Genomic DNA, 17,830 nt, shown 5'->3' on the forward strand with positions numbered 1-17,830 from the left:
CCACTAGCAGCAAAAGGAGAGTTTAGAAGACAAAGTTTATTGCAAGTGAAGTGAATAAAGATCATCTCTAAAAGCCAAGAGAAACCTGAAGTCACATCTGAGTGGCAAGAGCTGCAGAGGAAGTGGTGAAGCAGCAAGTTGCTATGGAGATCCCTCATTGATAGTCCTGTGTGTGTTTATCTCTGCAGTGAGCTACACACAGGAGGGGGATGTACGCTGCTTCCTCTGGGCTTCAGAAGTCTTTACCACTGTCATGAGTGGCTGATGTCCTAGGTTTGCTGTTCTGATGCGGCTGAAGATCTCAAAGCAGTTGCAGAGCTGCCCAGGAGATGTGCTGCACAAACGTGAGCTGTGTAGTGTTCCTGGGAACTACGCGTGACACTACGCTGCGCTGATGGGCGACATGCAACATCTGGAGGAAAATTTGTAGGCGGTGGGATGTGATTTCTCTTAGGTAATGTTAACCTTCAGGATACTTCCATGTGCCACTTTGCGCCCAGGTGGTGACCCCATAGGTGCTGTCTGGTTACTGAGCACAGTGCTCAAGGGGTGCCAGAGTGTTAGCAAAGCAGCTGCTCTCCCCTGCCTGGTGGGCTCAAGCTGATGGGTATCCCTGTTCCCGGCCAGATGGTGCATGTGACTAATTTGTGGTCTGTTGGCATTGTCATGTAACCTGTTGCTTTGACACCTGGGATGGAGGTGATAGGTGTTAGGAAAAGTTTAGGATTTGAGAAGCGCTTCTTGCATGTCTGGCTTTGAACCTGCAGCTGAGGAACTGGCCCCTGCCAGATGTGTTATTGGTAAAAGGAGGCCAGCCATGGCAGCGCTTTCACACACAGCAATGGCCCTGAAAACAGGCTGGGAGATCGCCCGGGGCAGCTTTCCTCTGCCTGACAGGGCCTTACTTCTGCTTCCCCGCTGGTGCTTTCCCTGCTCCCAAAGGTCTCTGCGTGGGGACACAGCGCCTCCCAGGTGGGCTGCTTCCCCTGGGGCTCCTTGTCTTCCCTGAGAAAAAAAGTCAGGAAAAAATATCAGCACTATCACCTAGAAAAAAATTAAGCGTTCAACACGTCAAACAAAGGTTAGGAAGCTGTGCTAAAGATCTCCACCATGGCCACAACAGGTCAGGAAGGCTGCTTGAGGTCCTGCTTTGCGGAGAGGTGCTGTCAGCAGCCAGGGTAGGGCAGGGGAGCAGGGTGCCTGTGCAGGCTTGCGGCTGCTTCTGCTCAGCGGCACCCAGCTCTGCAACACTGCCACCCAGCGCAACCGGGAACAGGAGTCTCGCTTGGGATTTTAAAAACTTTAGGTCTTAGGAAACCCTGTGTGGCTTTATTTTTCTAGCTCGGAGACCTCCCCTCCCACCCCGGCCCCCGGAGTGTGATGGTGCTGTGTAAATAGCAACGGCAGCACCTGCCTTTCTGCTCGGGGTTTTGAAACATGAGTTTTCAGCTGCTTCTGCAACCACAATGCTGAGAAATGTCTTAGAAACAAACCAAAATCGATACCAGCAGGTTTCTCAGCCAGCAGCCTGCGCCCTGGGGTTTGGAGAGATGCTACAAATAGCACGAGCATTTGTAAGAGAGCCAGCTCCACCTCCGGAGCCTGGCCTGGAGCCAGATACAGTTAATTCATTCTCAGCAGTGCTGGAAGGGCCACAGGGATGCTACTGATACAGCCGTATCATCCTCTCCCCGGCAGTCTTTGAGGAAGAGAGCAGACCTGTGTCTTTACCTCAAAACGGTGATGTGACGTAATACCTGTGCCCTGACAGAAGCTTCTGGGGAGGCACAAGACAGCCGTGTGCCCAGGTCTCCTGCAGCATGCAGTGCCTTCTCTTGTGGCATCCTGGTAGAGGAGCAGGATGTAGGGAGAGGTGTGCGCGGAGCTGACGAGCTGTGCTGTGAGCACAGTCCTGCCCCAGGCGTGTGGGCGGTGGGGCTGACCGGTGGCACCAGCGTGCTGCTGCAGGAGGCAGCTCTGGGCACAGCGGCCGGCTGAGTCAGTGTTCAGGTGTGGTGGTCACCTACATGGTGCAGTGAAAATGCGGTAATTCACTTTCCTCAGGGTGGTTTAATTTGGTTCCCTGAGGGTGCTTTACCTTAGCACTTTTTGCCAACGGAGCAGTAACGGGTGGGTCTGCCCACCCCCTTGCCTGTGGATGTGTAGCATCGCTTTCCTCTGCCCTTAACAGAGAAGCTGTTTGTGCTTTGGTCCCCTAGGTATGGCCAGGGAGGCATTTTCTAGTCTCTTCTGACAAAATACACCATTATCAGGTTATCCTTCATGAAGAAACCCCCACCATCAAGCAGCTTTGAGCCCTAGGGAACTGATGTGGAGAAAGATCCTGAAGTTTTCTGGCTTTTTGGAAAAATCTGGTTTTTTAAAGAGTGAGGGTTTCTAAGATTCGATGCTACTGCTATGCCATTGCCAGCTACGCAGTTCCGTAGCCCTTGCATCATGAAATTAGCTCCGATACCATGAGTTTTATGGGTTTGCTTTGAAGAGCACATGGTGACATTTGGTCTGCCTATTACCAGTTTCTCGCTCTTGCCTTCCCCTGTGCCTGCCTGTTCCTAGCCAGCATGGCACAAGGTTGTCCACCCCCTGAGCATGGCCCCTTGTATGAAAGCTTTCTCATGCAGGACCTGGCAGATGATGTTGTGAAGAGCAGTGACGTCCCCCAGTCTTTGCCAGCTCCAGCGCACAGCCAGAGCAGCTCTGGTCACCTCTAAGTCTAGCAGATATTCCTTCACGGTGTTTGCCAAGACATTAATACAAGTAGAAATGGTAAAATGAAAGAAAGGATTTCTGCTTTGATTGTAGAGAGGGCATTCCGCAGAGTAACCAGGTAAGAGCTGGTCTGTTTTCATGATGTAACAGGAAGACTTCTGCCTAGAACTGTGATCCAGCACTTCTGGTCCTGGCACTGCCACTGCCTTGTTAAGTGTCCTGAACAAATCCTCTGCCTGCACCAAGCTCCCTTACCATTCCAGCCATCTTTGCCACAGCCCTTCCCATGCTGGAAAAGAGAAAACCAAAAAGTATACATTGTGATGCGATGCAGTACTGTTTCACTCATTTTGTTGTGTAACTGAAGCCAGAACAGGTGTTATCTCCCTTCCCACAGGCCAAATTACTTCTTGTGGCAGAATAAAAAATGTGGCATCTCCAGTCTTCTGCATGAAAGCTGCTATAAGTGACTTATAAAGTCCTCTGAACTTTTATAGCTCCAGGGAGGAAGGTGCCAGGGCTGAGGGCAGACATTAACACTTGTGCTGCTTTTAAATGGGCACCAAGGTTAACCATCACCCCACCGGCACCTTGCCCGGGGACCTTGAACTGCAGCTTGGGTGAAAGCTCTACATTGTCTCTTACTATGTAACTCCAGGGCCCCCCTGGCAGAGCAAAACTGCTCCCAGGGGTGCTGGTGGTACCTGTGACCTTGTGGGGTCAAGCGCTGTAGGAGTCGTTTTCCTGGTGGGACTGTAAGGAGGGTTCCTGTGATGGTCAGCCAGCAGGCTGCCACCACCCCAAGCCCTGGCGTTTCCTTCCCGGGGGTGTTGAAGCGTTTGGAGCACAGCCAAGCACCTTCCCTTTCCAGCTCTGATGAGATGCAACTGGTGCTCCAGGAAGCTTGACTAACAAGGGAGCTGGCAGGAGAGGGAATGCACTCTATCAAGGCCCGATGGCTCCACCATCAGCTGCAGGGAGGGATGTGGCAGTCCCTGTGTCCCACCGGAGACATCCAGTCGGTGGCTGGAGTATGACTATATGGGTTCTCTTCCTATAGAAGGCAGTGCACGAATGCTTGCACAGGTACTGACCCTGGCAGCCCTCCAGAGAAGATGGGGCTCAAGTCCTCCAGTACGGCCAAGGGGCACATTAGCAAAGTGCCTGCAGAAAATCTGCCTGGGGACTTGGGAAAGGCTTTGAGGTGGTGACAGCCACCTTTACAGAGGATGAGACAGTGCGGTGGCTTGCCTCTGGCACGAGGTGGCTTAGAGATGGTGCAGGACAGAGTCAGCGGGGGGGTGCAGTGGTCTGTCTATCATAACAAGGTACTCCAGCACTGAGTTTTCTTGGGGCCCGCACTGGGATGGGGATGGGGATGGTGCTTTTGCCAAGAACTGCTGCTGCGCCACATGCCCATGCAGGTAGCCCCTCTCCTCCCCATCTTCCTCACACGCTCTCAGCCTCCACACGAAGGCCCAGCCTCATCCCCTCCCTGCACACACTCTTCTGCCGCACACCTTTATCAGCAAGTGAGCCCCTAAGACTCTGTAATACCCAAAAGCACATCTGGACCTTCTTTTTCAACCACGGGCACTTTTCCACCCACCCCTGAGCCACGCGTAACCTGCCTGGTTCCCTCAAGCTTTGGGGACACCCGTGCCAGGTGGCCCCTGCCCACCTGCAGCACTAAGAGGAGCAGGAAGCCCCCACCTCGCTGGGGGCACGGCCGGCTCCGGCCCCTGGCTCAGGCAGCTCTCCCTCCTGCAGGCACGGGCAGGAGCCGGCTTCCAGCTCTGCCTGCGCACAGGCGCTCACAGACTCAGCCAGCCCCAGGTGGATCCATCGCATCCCAAGGAAGTTCCTACACTCCTGTAGGTGTGAGAAGCTTTTGCTCCGTTCCATGGATAACAACCGTTTTGCAAGAATGTCTGGGAATGCAAGGTTTTATGACGTCTGTTGGCATAAACATTCAAGGCAATTGGATAACGCATCCGCTGTCTCAGTCCAGTCTCTTTACACTGGAATACATGCCTGGCTAGTGTCTCTGGGGTGCAGCACAGATAAAAGAACTTTTAACACCGTCTAAACTAATCATTCCTAAAATCTCCCAACTTGGCGGAATGAAACTCACCATGAATGGTATCTCTGTGCAGCTTCATACTGTAACTACGTATTGAATCAAAGTCAGAGCACTGACCACTGCATTTATGTTGTTTATTTTCTGTGTAACATAAACTCTGGTCTAGCAAACACTTAGGCCTGTGTCTGAAGGCAAGGCATGCGCGGGCTCAGCGCCCTCAGTGCGGCTATTCATGGGCAGGGCCAAACACATATGCCAGTGTCTTCGCGCTCTGCAGCCTCTGCGGAGCGATGAACTCGCTCTTTCAGAAAGGGATTCTTAAAATTCTCCTCTGACCTGTGGTGTGAGACTGGGGGGCGGGCTCAGAGACAAGGGCTGGAAATGCTGTGCTGGCTGGTGAAGTCCATCAGGGCTAAAGTGCCACCCTCGGATCTTCCTGGTGTATATATAAAACTGCCTTTGTCCATAGGAGTGGGGGATATCTGAGGGTCTGAGGCCACCCTCAGAGTCTGTGCATGATTCCTGCACTCCTGGTAGCTGATGTGGGTTGCTGACTTGAAGCTGGCTCTGAAGTGCTCCCGCAGCAGGAGAGCCCACGTCTCTGCTGAGGGGCTCCTCGCTGGGCTGGCAGGATGGCATCATCTGCAGGAGATTTCTTAATAGTGTTTCTTAATGCAATAGAGCCTGTCCTTTCTTTCCGTGAGTGGAGCTGCAGTTACGCACACGTAAATCAATGTCAGGAGGAAGGTGTAGGTTGTATATAGGTCATAGAAAATATAATTGTGCAACTGCATTAACGCATTCCTGAGCTAAGGCGCTGAAATACGGTTTAGCTGCAGAGAATAGGGCTGTGGGTTTTAAATAGCCTTAGTCGGGCGTCTCTTGGATGGAGCTGGTGGTGCTGGGAACAGATCACCGTGCCTCCTCCGGGGGAACAGAAAGTCCCTTTGCAGAAGGCACTCTCAAAAAATGTTTAATGACATTCTTTGAAGTGGTTAAAATATGCATTAGTGTGCTGGGGGCTGCCGAGGAGGTCCAGAAAAAGGCATCACGAGTGTGTGGGGGAATGTGGGAGCTATCCCCCGCGAAATGGGGTGCCTGGCATCTGTGGGAATAACCCAGCAGCAACGTGCAACAACAACAGGTTTTTTACCCTGTTTAGCAGCGTAGAGGACCTTGGTGTGGGGCGCTTCTGGTGCTGAAAAGCCGGGATTAAGGGCACTGCCTGGACTCTGGTTTTCACGGCGAGCACAGGCAGGGGGGAGACGCCGCTGCACCAGATTTCAATCACTGCTCCGGTTCTGCAACGTAGTTCTGTTTGCAGGGATTTGCCTGCTTCTTTCTTATACCTCTTTGTCCTTGTTCTTCTTTCTCTCTGTTTTGTTTTTTTCTGCTCTCCTAAGAGTAGGGATCCCTCTGGCTCCTTTCTCCAGGAACTTGGGCCTCAGCAGCAGTGCCAAGCAGGTCAGGGAGCCTTTCTCAGAGCCCAGGCAGAACCACTGCCGGCCCTGCATGACAGGGTTTGTCCCTTAAATAGCAATATCTTTTTTAGTTTTCCAACTTCTTAAATCTCTCTCTTTTTGTTTTCTTGTGTTTTGAATACATAATTGGGTAATTCCCAAGGTGGTGAGCTACTCACTGATTGTATATACATGAATCACAACATCTTTCATGCCTTGTTGGACTGAGTTCCTGTATCCCATAGTCCAGTTCACACTTCCCAAGGTCTGTTTACTGCCTTTGGTGTCATAACTGTAATTTGAAATGTTACTCCATTTTACATAAACAGATTTCAAAGCACTTTCTGCCACTCCTAGAAACAGAGGAAAATTCCCACCTGCCTTCCATTTCTCTGTCTTGTTTCCTGCAAGTTCATTTCTGTTTTTATACACATGTCACAACTAGTCTGGCAAAGCCAAAGCCCCATTTCCTTTAGAGGAGGGAGAAAAACAACAAAAATGAACTCACAGGGGAAAAGACAGAGAAAGGGAGGGAAGACACCTCCTGAGTGGGGAACAGCTGTCATTGCAAACGACGTCGTCTCCGTGGTGGGAACCTCAGGATTCCCAGGATATCCTGGGTCCCAGTATATGGCACTCAGCACTGCAGGTCCCACAGAGAGGCTCCAGCAGCGAGGCTTCAAAGGCAGCAGAGCTGAAGACAATCTGTTCATGCATAATGGTGCAAAATGGCCATGCCCATGGCAGCTCTCCCTGTATTTGGGTTGCTCCGACACCATCTGGAGAAGAAAGAGCTTCCTCGTGGGGACAGGCAGGGAGCCCCGGGCTAGTGGCTTTCAGTGCTGGAGCTGGCGGTGTTGCACAAGCGAAGGGTATGCCCAGAGCTTCTGGCCCCTGCAGTGCCTCTGCCAGAGCCTTTTCCTCCTGTGAGAGCCACGGCAGCTTCTTGCCAGTCCTAAGTAATGTCAAGGATCTCACCACAGGGTTGGGAGGACAATATCACTCTGGCTGCTCTCCCATCCCATGGCAGGTGGAAAGCTGCAGGGGGCTTCTCTGCAGCTGCTGAACTCCCAGCTGGGGACACAGTGTGATAAGACAGCCTTTCCCTGGGGAGCCAGGTCCCCAGCAGGCCTGGCCAGCTAAAGCTTCTCTGTTACATAGGTGCCTGATTTCAGGGTGGCCTGGGGTGCGCAATGGGACAACGTCACTTCTGCACTAAGCCAGGTTGGCTGCTGGTAGAACTTCACAGGTGGTGTGGCACTGCCCTGTCCCAGCCCTCAGCTGGATGGGTTTTATCTGCAGCTCCAGCTTATTCTAACAAAGGGGTTTTCTTTGCTGGCAGCACTCAATGCCCTTGGCTCCTCTCCCTAGGGCCAGCCAAACTTTGCCTCTCAAATGGACAACCGAGTAACATGAGAAAATGCCGGCCAACATACCCCATCCATGTGTGACCCGAATGCAGTGCTGCCTTACCCCGTGCACGGAGTGCGACCAGCCTCAGCGTGTATGTGCCTGGCACAAAGGGCTGCCTCACCTGCCCACCCCTGGACATGCTGTGTAGCTCGTGCCACCTCACTCTGTGCGTGCCTTGCACCCGCTCCCACCTCCCAGTGTGCACACGCTGCCCGTACACCCATCCGCACCTCGCAGGCAGCGCTGCCCTGACCTCCAGCCCCCGCAGCACTTCACCCTCCATGAGCTGTGCATCCGCCCCATACGCCTGCCTTGCAGCTGCCTCATCACCCAGAAATGTGGGGGAGGCTTCATTCCTGCATGAAGTGTTTGGAGTGTGTCTGGTGCCCCTCTGCTTTGCTCTGGTTTCTCCCCAGCTCTCCTCCGTCCTGTCCTCCTACCCCTGCTCCAGCTTCCTGCCCTTTGATGTGTCTCCCCTCCTCTGCTCCAGGGTATGAACTGCTTACTAGGTGGAGATGACTTCTCCCCACCCCGCAATTAGGTGCAATTATAAGGTCATGCTTTTCCCCAAACCCTTGCTCTGGTGTGCACTGAAGGTGGGTGGGCTCAGGAGCAGAGCTCTGCTCCAGGCTAACAACAGGCAGGACACAGAGCAGGGCCCTGGACCGTGCGGGCGAGCAGTGCCAGTAAGTGTTGGAGGTGGGATGACAGGAGGGTCCTGGCAGTGCGGGGGATGTGGTGGCTGCTGAACATGTCCTGGCCTGGTGGCCCCTAGCAGGACGCAGCTGCAGCAGCCTGAGCCTGCTCCATTCCAACACAGGAGCAGCAGATGGCTGGGTTGCTTCCCGCTGTGGTCAGGCAGAGCCCAGAAATGTGCCCCTGGGGAAGGTGCAGCCAGTGTTTTCCTGGAGACAGGTCCCAGCAGCCAGCTGTCAGCTCTCCTCATCTGTGCTTCACAGCCTTGGCACCCATGGGAGTGCAGCCAGGGAAGGAGCAGGGCTCCATGGGGGCTCCATGGGCTGCAGCCCCTGGCCTTCTGAAGGTGCTGCCTTTGGCTGGAGGTGGGACCTCTGCATCTGCTTCCGAGGCGTAGGTTTGCTTCCACCGCTGTTGGTGCTGGCTGCGAGGGAGCTGATGGATACAGCAAAGCACACCCCACATGTCATTCTCGCTGGGGGGGTGTCAGCTCTTGGTGGCTCCTGGCTCCTCATCACCTCCTTGGCCATACCCCAGGGGAATGCACGCTCCTGCGGCAGGTTTTGTGGAGCATGGCCGGGTGAATGCCTCACTGCTCCAGGTTGACTTTGGCCGCAGGGTGCCAGGAGCCAAAACTGCAGTGCCCAGCCACCCAGGCATGTCTCTGGCAGGGCAGCCCTTGGGTGCTGGGCAGTGCCTGAAGGCCAGAGGGAGCATGAGCCCCTCCTGCTGCAGCAGGGCAAAAGGCAGGGCTTCATCAGAACTGCTCCTTCCAAGGGCAAAATGCTGCCACCGCAGTCACAGCGTCCTCGCTCCATCCCATAGGGGAGTGCTCCACATGCAGATGTAGATATGTACACAGGCACACCTCCACATGCTTGTCCTCATGCACACGTATCAAATGCTGTGCTGCCGCCAAGGCTGGCCATGCTGTGCTGCCGCCAAGGCTGGCCATGCTGCACTGCTTTCTCCTCTGGTTGCTCAGCAGGATGCAGGCAGCCAAGCTCAGGAGAAAAACTGAGCTTGCCGGCCTGCTGTGTGTGGGAATCCCACCTCCACAGTGCACTGCAGCATGGCAGCACTTGTACCGTTCGGGTCAGGGTGTCTGTCCAGGGTTTTTCTGATTTCTAACCTGTTTGTATAACAGAAATGCAGATGAACGTGAGGTTTGCAGAGGGTCTGCAGGACACCTCTGGCTTTGACCTAGGCAGCCAGAGAAAACCCGTCACGAACCACAGAACAGTGGCTGCCAAACCGCTGAGGGAGCAGTGTGCAGGCAGGGAGAGCCCCTGCGTGCTCCCCTGTCCCGTGCCACGCGCTGCTGGCAGGGCCATGAAGCAGGGACTCCCCTGAGCTATCACCCCTGGCCAATGCTTCTGGGTCTGCATTGGGTGAACCATGCTCAGCCACTGAGGTCCTGGGAGCACCTTGGCTGTGGCCAAGTTTCAGGGCACCCCTTGGCAGCACAGCCCCAGTAAGGGACAGGACTGAGCTACTTGTGGCTCTTGGTGGCATTTAGGCAGCCAGGAGCTCAAGAGTATGTGTGTGTGTGTGTGTGTGTGTATGGCACATGGAGCAGTGTGTAAAAACACACCTAGAGTGAAAGTCTCAACAGAGATTAGATTAAAAGAAAATGTAATTAAACACAGAGAGCATCCTGTCTATTACTCATCCTTCCTTGCATAACTCTTGGGACTGGCTGCCCTCACAGGTGGCTGCTCTGCTGTCAAAGTCATTTACTGGGCACCTGTTGGAAAAACCGCCAGGTCAGCACAGAACTAATTGCCCCGGCATCTTTCCTTGTAGCGAGATTTAAAAGTCTAGAGGAGAAATTGCTGAGAGTTCTTGCAGCTCCCCAGATGAGCCTGCAAAGCCTCCTGCTACTTAATTCTCCCCATGTACTCCTGTGAGTGACAGTGATGGGGACGAGGACACTGCGGTGGCCCGGAGGGTCTCCAGGGCTCAAGTGGCCCCTGGCAAAGGAGGTTGCACATCCCCTCCTGGGAGCGTGGTGATGACTGCTGCTGGGCCAAGGGGAGCAGGATGGAAGCTGCTGCTGTCCCCAACCCCTCTCAAAGGCTGCGGCACTTCTCCCCTTCCCCTGCTGTTTGCACCCAGGTCCGGGTGCTCTTGTGAGTGGCCAAACAGCAAAGAGCTCTGCAGCTGCGGATCGACACCCAGACACATGGGGTGCCTTTGTTCGCCTGGGTGAGCCGCCAAGTCACAGCCCATCTCCAGCTTCGTACCAGCTGCAGATCTAAAGCAGCTGACTGGCCTGCCAAAAAAAACAAAACACGTCGAGGACCAGGGAGTGGCTTGTGCTAGTGCTGAATAATGATGATCCCTGCACGCTTATAAAACGACGAGGCGGAGAGCTCACCACAGAGCTGTTCCTTGCAGCCCTGCTCCTCTGCAGAGCATCACTGCACCTCGTCAGCCAAGGTACGTTTCTGAATTAAGAGATTCAAAATGGGGACTGTGTTTGTGTCTGCAGCGGGGCCCATGCCGTGTGGCTGGAGACAGATAGGGCTTTTCCTTTAAGCCTGGCGAAAATGCTGCCACTGCTCCTGTGGAGGAGTTTCTGGCCAGGGAAGTAGAGCAGCCCCGTGCTGCAGGGTCTGTAGGTGCCGACCTGCCCCAAGCAGAACCTGGAGCGCATGGGCAGCATCCCGGCTCCAGGGGCTGCTTGGGGGTGAGCAACAGAGCTCCTGCCTCTGCTCCGCAGTTCAATGCGTCCTTTCCCTTCTTGCAGCATGCTTTTGGGGGTCAGTTCATGTTTTATTTGAGTTTGACCAACTTCCCCCACCCTGCAGTGCCATGTACATCCTGGCACACAGAGACGCCCCCGGAGGGAGCTGCACTGTCCCTCCCACCGCCTTGCAGTGCCAGCCAGCCCTGGCACACGTGGGGATGTCCCTCTTGCCTTGCAGGCTCCTGCATGCCCACACTGCTTGCTTCCACGTCCCAGGGCCCAGGCTCTGTCCCAGCTCTGGAGCATTTTCGTTGTGCTCCAGCATCTTATAGCTTCCCCTTCCTTCGGCTTTGGACAGATGACAATGCTCCTGTGTGTCCTTGGGCATATATCACCCCTGCATCTTGCTAGGTATCAGATGTGCGTGATGGGTACAAGTGCTCTCACCAGGCATTGCCTTGCTTCCTGTGTTGCTGCTGGGCACAGCCTGAGCACACACAGGGTTTCAGGCTGTTTTGGGCTGGGGACTTCTTTGGCACAGTGCCTTTGTGCTCTTCTCATGATCCTTTTCTCCTTGCTGTGCCCCCAGGGTGCCCTGCTGCACATGTCCTATCCTTCTTGTCATATTTCACACCCAGCTCAGCCATTTTCATTCTCCCCAGGTCCATTTCCCGCCTGCATCCCGGCACAGCCATGCTGGGCACAGCAGTGCAGCTCTCGGTCCTGCTCAGCCTCCTCGGCTTTGGGAAAGGCCAAATGTTTCACATGGGACCATGCCCAGATCCACCAGTGCAAGAAGACTTCGATATCAACAAGGTGTGAAAAACTTCTAAGAATCTCACAGCGGGTAGGGAGTTAGGCTAAGGGGGCACAGGAGGATGGCAAACTGCTGGGTGCCTGGGAGGGGTCGGCAGGTCTGGTCTCAGCACCCTGTGCCGGAGCTGCCAGTGTGGGTCTGTGGCCCCGCTGACCCCCCGCAGCCTCCTGCGCCACCGACATGGGTACTCAAACAAACTGAGCAGGCAAAACTGTGGCGGCAAATGAGCCAGGCCACTCTGCCTCAGCCCTCTTGTGCTAAAAGCGTCTCTTCGGATTTTTTCTATCAGTATTTGGGGAAATGGTACGAGATAGAGAAGCTGCCCTCAAGCTTCGAGAAAGGAAGCTGCATCCAGGCAAATTACTCGCTGAAGGAGAACGGGAAGTTCAAAGTGATCAACAAGGAGATGCTGTAAGTGTTTGTGCTCAGGCCATGTCCTCGTTGCAGCAGTGGCATTCCTGTCACCTCACTTGCCATCCGGGGGGTAATTTTTCTCTAAATTGCCTGTTTCTGGGTCCGGGGGTGCTGGGGGAGGCACCCTGTGGCCACAGTAGCTCTTCTGGGATAATGGGCTTTGCTGTGGTTACGGCAGAGGTGTGGGTCTCTGGTTTCTGCCAGCACTTCGCTGGGGGTCGTCACCAGCCCTCTCTCTCGTCTGAGGTGAGTAATGAGAAACAATTGCACATGGTTACTCCAGTGTGAAATAGCTTGGTTCTCCCCCGTGACTGGTTCAGGATCCCTGGTGATGGCTGAGAAGCTGGATGCCCTGGGTCCTGTCCCTGGGGAGTCACAGGGCTCGTTTATGGGGCGACAGCCACCACCTGATGCCCCTGCGTTCTGAGAGGTGCCGGTGCCCTGTGCTCCTCTCTGCTCTGGAGTAAAGGTACCCGATGAAAAGGGGCAGGGAGGGTGAAGCACATCGTTCATTCTTACTTAAGCAAGTATTTGTCAGCCTTTTTCTGGAGCATTTACCTTGCACCGGTAGTAACTACTGTGTAAGGGGATCGGCAATCATTGCCAGTTTAAATCAGTGAGCAAAGTGAATCCACTGATTGTTCCCTTTATTATACATGATATTTTGCAATTATCCTGAGCCCTCCTGGCCTTTCGCATGGACAGATGCATATATTAATTCATCTGTCTCTACCAGCAGCCCCGGCTGTCGTGGGCTGCTGCTGCAAGTGGCTGAATGAATGAGGGAGTGAGTGGTGAAGGCAGCGCTGTCCCCTGCGCTTCCTGGCATGGATGGGGACTTTGTTCTGGCTCACAATAACAACAACGTAGCAACACATCACTGGTGTCCGGCAGAGAGAAGCGTCCATGCCGCTCGCTGACTGCACAGCGCTGTCTCTGCAGCTCCACTGCTAGGGCAGCGCCTGGCAAACAGCTGGCCATTCACTTGTGCCTGCATTAAGCTGCAGGGGATTCATCTGACCACCGTGCCACCACGGCAGCAGCCGGGGACCCTGAAATGTCAGGAATATTTTGGGTCAGGTGTGCACTGTGCATGGCTCCAGCATTAGCCACCTGACCTCTGCTGCTGGCAGCATTAGCTTCTCCCTCCTTGGGTGTCCCTGTTCCACAGACAAGCGTGAAACTTTCCTGCCCTGCAGGCAGCATCCAGGTCTTGAGGCATCTGGGGGAAAATGCAATTATAGAACAGGCAGCCTGAGTCACAGGGCTTGCTTGCCAGTGGTCTGAACCAGCAGTGAAACAAACCCTGGCATACCAAGCAGGGGCAGGTAATTTGTGTGCAGAGGAATGTGCTGTGACCTGGAAAAAATGCAGGTGATTAAACAGACGTGAACACAGGTCTTCCACAAGCAGCAGAAGTCGAGCTGCTCCCTGGCACATCCGAGATCAGTGCTGGGATCCTCCCATTCTGTGCAGAGTGAACTTGCTCTCCCTCTTCTCGGTCACTGTCCCACGGCACTGAAGATACCCTGCTGCCAGGGGCACAGGGACAGAGGCACCCTGGGGTGCTGGAGTGGTTTAACCTGGGAGAGCATTTGCCCTGCTGTGCCTAGCCCAGGACCTGGTGTGCCCCGGGTGCTGCTGAAGCCGTCCCTAGGGGCGAGCTGTCCCTCCAGGGATGCTGTGGTTAGCTGGTACATGTTTCAGCCACCTCTTGGCAGGTGGATGCATCAGGAGGGATGATTTAGTGGAAGAAGGAAAAAAAAAAAGTTATTTCACATTCTCCTTATTTCTCACCTTGTTCTCCCCTTAGTTCCAATGGCAAAATCAATGAAGTCGAAGGAGAACTCATGCACATGGATGTAAAGGAGCCGGCCAAGCTGGGCGTCCGCTTTAACTGGTGTAAGTGTGCAGCTGGGAGGGTCGCAGCCCCCACCGTTTTCCCAGTACCCGCTGACCCCATCGTGGGAGGGCAGTGCCTGCACAGAGCACACACCACTGCCAGGTCATCAGGGGTGCAAAACTAGCAAAGCAAGAGGCAAAGCTCCCCTGGTGACTTCAGTGCAGCATGATGGGACAATGGCCAAGGGTTAGTACAGGTGTTGTGACCAGCAGGCAGGGGTTTGGTCATACTTGTACATTTACAGCAGCAGCGCCTGAAGTGGTGGAGCACTCAGCTGATCTCAAAGCAAGAAAGACCAGCAGCATCACTATCCCTCTAGGTTGTTTCACAGATGCGAACAGGGAGGGAGGAACGTGGGGGAGGTAGCCCCACAGCCGCTGCAAGGGCTAGGAATAGGCTTGTTTTTCTGAACACAGCGGTATAGCTACTAGCCCACCCTGCCTCTGCTTACAAGCACCTTTTAATAACCATTAATAATATGGGGATTTTTGCTTTTTCTTTCCTTGTCAATGTAATGCATGACAGGGCCCCGCTGAAGCACAGTGCATCTTACTCACTTTGTACAGCACTTTCCTCTGTCCACAGCCAAAAAAGAAGTAGAAAGTGAGCAGAAGTCTCCCCTTGGCTCCCTTTTTACTCTGCTCCCTCGCACCTTTTCCTTGGTTGTTTCATAACACTCACACAAATGGGTTATTTGGAGAAATGGGTGGAGCAAGAGTAGCTGCAAAGAAGATACAATTATTGTTCATGAGCACAGCCAGACTTAATTATGCACTTCTAAGGCATCACCTGCAGCCATTTCACCTGCAGTGCATGCAACCCCAACCGTCCTTGCCAAACATGGACCCCAAAGAACCGCACCTGGCACTCCTAATTGCACCAGAAATAAATCATGGGGCACTTACACCGGCCTACTGCACTCGATCCCACTTTCTGCCTGATGGTTTGATGCTGAAGTGGCTGTCCCTCATCAGATCAGATCAGATCAGATGCTTTGGTGCAGCAGCCTGATGGAGAACAGAATTTGGCCCGGGTGGCTGGTGCTGGTGGATGTGCTGAGCCATGCTGATTCCCAGCACCTGGGTTCTGGCTGGTTCCATGAGGCAGGGCACTCTGCAGCAGTGGGTGATGGGGAGCGAGATGGTGATATGTGCTCTTCAGATCGCCAGTGTCAGCTCTCAGCCATACAGCCCATCCCACCAGCGAGCACCCTCGCACAGGTAGGAGTCCTGATAGGCTTTTATAAATTATAGCTCCCTGTACTGACCACAATTACACAGTTCAGGAGCAGCAAAAGTGGGAACAGCACGAGGAGCCATGGCTCTGGTGCCACAGATCTGTGCAGAGTTGGTTGTACATCGCATACATGGTGCCCTTCTTTCTCCTAGTCATGCCTTCTGCCCCATACTGGGTCATCTCCACTGACTATGAAAACTACTCTCTGGTTTACTCCTGCACTAACATCCTCTGGCTCTTCCACATTGACTATGCCTGGATTATATCAAGAGCTCCTGAGATGCACCCAGAAACCGTGGAGCACCTGAAGAGTGTTCTGCAGTCCTACAAGATTGACACTGACAAAATGATGCCCACGGATCAAGATAACTGTCCCCCTGAGATGTAACTACTGGCACACAGCACCGGACCAGCAATGAACTTTGTTGCTTTATTACCCATTAGAATTTCTCTACATAGCAGAGAAATGTAATAATCCCTTCGCTAACACTAGTTTGCCAGTCCTGAGTTACTCCTTGCTGTCGTTCCCCCTATCGTTCTTCCCCCTTTTTAATCTCGCTCTGACTTTTGCAGAGTAACTGACTCATTCAAAACTAACGAGTGAAGAAAAGAAACCCTGAAGTGCAGACATGAAGCTCTGCTGTTGCTGTGAGTCCTCCAGTATGTCGATGGGAAAGGGTATGAGATGTGATGTGTGGGTATTAGTCCTGGGCAAAAACCTTCCATCACACCCCCCCCAGGTTTGTTTCCTTTTTTTGTCTTGATGCTTCTGGGCCTGCTAGGAGTTTACGGTGTCTGAGCTACATTGCGGGCATGGCCTTACCAGCGGCGACATCCAGACACAGTGGGTTGGTCCTGCAGCCTGGGAACTGAGAGAGGGGGTCTTGAGTGCTCTCTGGTGTGGGGCTGTAGGCGTATGTGGCTGCCAGGTCAGAAGGTCTCCTTGCTAGAAATCAGATCTGGCTCTTTGTATCTAAAGTCTAAAAATGTTTCATCATCGCTCCACCCCCAGTGTCTGTATGTGTCCTCTCTTGCCTCTAGTGAGGCTGGGCCTGCTCTCCCAAGGGTCAGCTCTGAGAGTGCCTTGAAGCAGACAGAAAGAGATGGGGATGCTCCCTTGTCCTCTCTTCTGGAGACTTTTCTCCAAACACTAAGAGATGGCAGGCTCTGCCTGACATCCAGCTTACTGCTTTTGTACGTGCCGAGAGCCTGCTGGGCACTGGACCTGCCCTGGCAGGTGCTCACCAGGCACTGCGACAACTGTGCTTGAATAGCATTGATGCAGCTCATTAAAAATGGAATCAAAATATCCGCTTCGGGCCTTTTGTACCTTCCTAGTTGCATGAGCTTTTCAAGCAGGTGTGGGGAGATCAGTGCACGGGGTCTGCCCCTCCTCTGAGGCCGTGGCACCTCCAGAGCAGGAATACGATGCAACATAAGCAACTGTGTCTGAAGTGGAACGGTTTGCTCCAGGAGCCTGGAAGTCTGTTCAGTTCTCTGGGATTGGATGTGTGGGCTTCCCCCATCCTCTGAACCATGCCAGCAAACCAATGTCGCAGCTTTGGCTGGCAGTGTACCCCCATGTCCTGCTTGCTTTTATTGACATGGAGAAACAAGGATGTGGATCTAGAACACCGTAAACCTGCAGGAATCATTCTACACTTACTGTGGTAGGAGCCTGCTCGGTGTGGGAGTGCAGCAAAGCACTTTCGTGCACTGGGAGGGCTCCAGGAGACTGAGCAGGGAGCTCTTTACCAGCCGGAGGAGGCTGTGCTGGAGGGAGGCCTGGTCAGGGGGCAGAACAACTGCCGTGTTCAGCTATTCTCCCTTTACACTTTCACACCTAATGCCACGGTTCCTGCGCCCCAACACCACAACGCTCCAGCCGCACCCTCAGGCTGTAGGGATGGTGGACGGACAGGTCAGGATGCTGACAGCTACACGGCGGCTCCCAGGTGTGTCACATATTTTTGGGCAGATATTTCATCGCTGGCTCATCAGATTCCTATTTTCTCCCTCGTGCGGCCGGCGGTGGCTGCAGCCCACCTCCCCTTGCAGCCGTGCGGGCAGCCCGTGGCGCGGTGGGCTGTGTGGGCGCTGAGCCCCAGGAGGGGACACGGGGTCCCCCGGATCGGGCCCGGCCCCGCAGCTCCGGCCGAGGGACGCCGGCCTTCCTCTGCGGCGGCAGAAGCCCGCGCTGCCGCTTCCCCGCGCCACGGGGAGGCCTGTGACGGGCCCGCACGGGCCGCTCTGCCCAACACGCCGGGCCAAGGGCCTTCGGGGCCGCCAGCCCAGCCGCCCGGGGTTGGCGGTCCGCCGGCCGCCAGGGGGCGCGGGGCGGCGGGCTGGGCGGGAGGCGGGCCCGCGCCCCTTCCGCGCCGCCGGT

General features: G+C 54.4%; 1 protein-coding gene across 1 annotated transcript; it reads left to right on the plus strand.

Annotated features, from left to right (window-relative positions):
- Positions 1-10,451: 10,451 nt before the first annotated feature.
- Positions 10,452-15,936, plus strand: APOD (apolipoprotein D). The gene is made up of 5 exons (XM_037406102.1): positions 10,452-10,824; positions 11,737-11,890; positions 12,181-12,302; positions 14,119-14,207; positions 15,597-15,936. The coding sequence occupies exons 2-5, from the start codon at positions 11,768-11,770 to the stop codon at positions 15,830-15,832; spliced, it is 570 nt and encodes a 189-aa protein (XP_037261999.1). The 5' UTR covers positions 10,452-10,824; positions 11,737-11,767; the 3' UTR covers positions 15,833-15,936.
- The last annotated feature ends 1,894 nt before the right edge of the window (positions 15,937-17,830 follow it).

This window comes from Falco rusticolus, chromosome 13 (assembly GCF_015220075.1).
Source record: "Falco rusticolus isolate bFalRus1 chromosome 13, bFalRus1.pri, whole genome shotgun sequence".
Taxonomy (NCBI): Eukaryota; Metazoa; Chordata; class Aves; order Falconiformes; family Falconidae; genus Falco; species Falco rusticolus.

Excerpts from the sequence above, each read along its gene's own strand:
- APOD (XM_037406102.1), top strand. The coding sequence starts at position 11,768 with ATGCTGGGCACAGCAGTGCAGCTCTCGGTCCTGCTCAGCCTCCTCGGC. Across the intron at positions 12,303-14,118 it reads GTGATCAACAAGGAGATGCT|TTCCAATGGCAAAATCAATG; the intron begins GTAAGTGTTTGT and ends TTCTCCCCTTAG. Across the intron at positions 14,208-15,596 it reads GGGCGTCCGCTTTAACTGGT|TCATGCCTTCTGCCCCATAC; the intron begins GTAAGTGTGCAG and ends TCTTTCTCCTAG.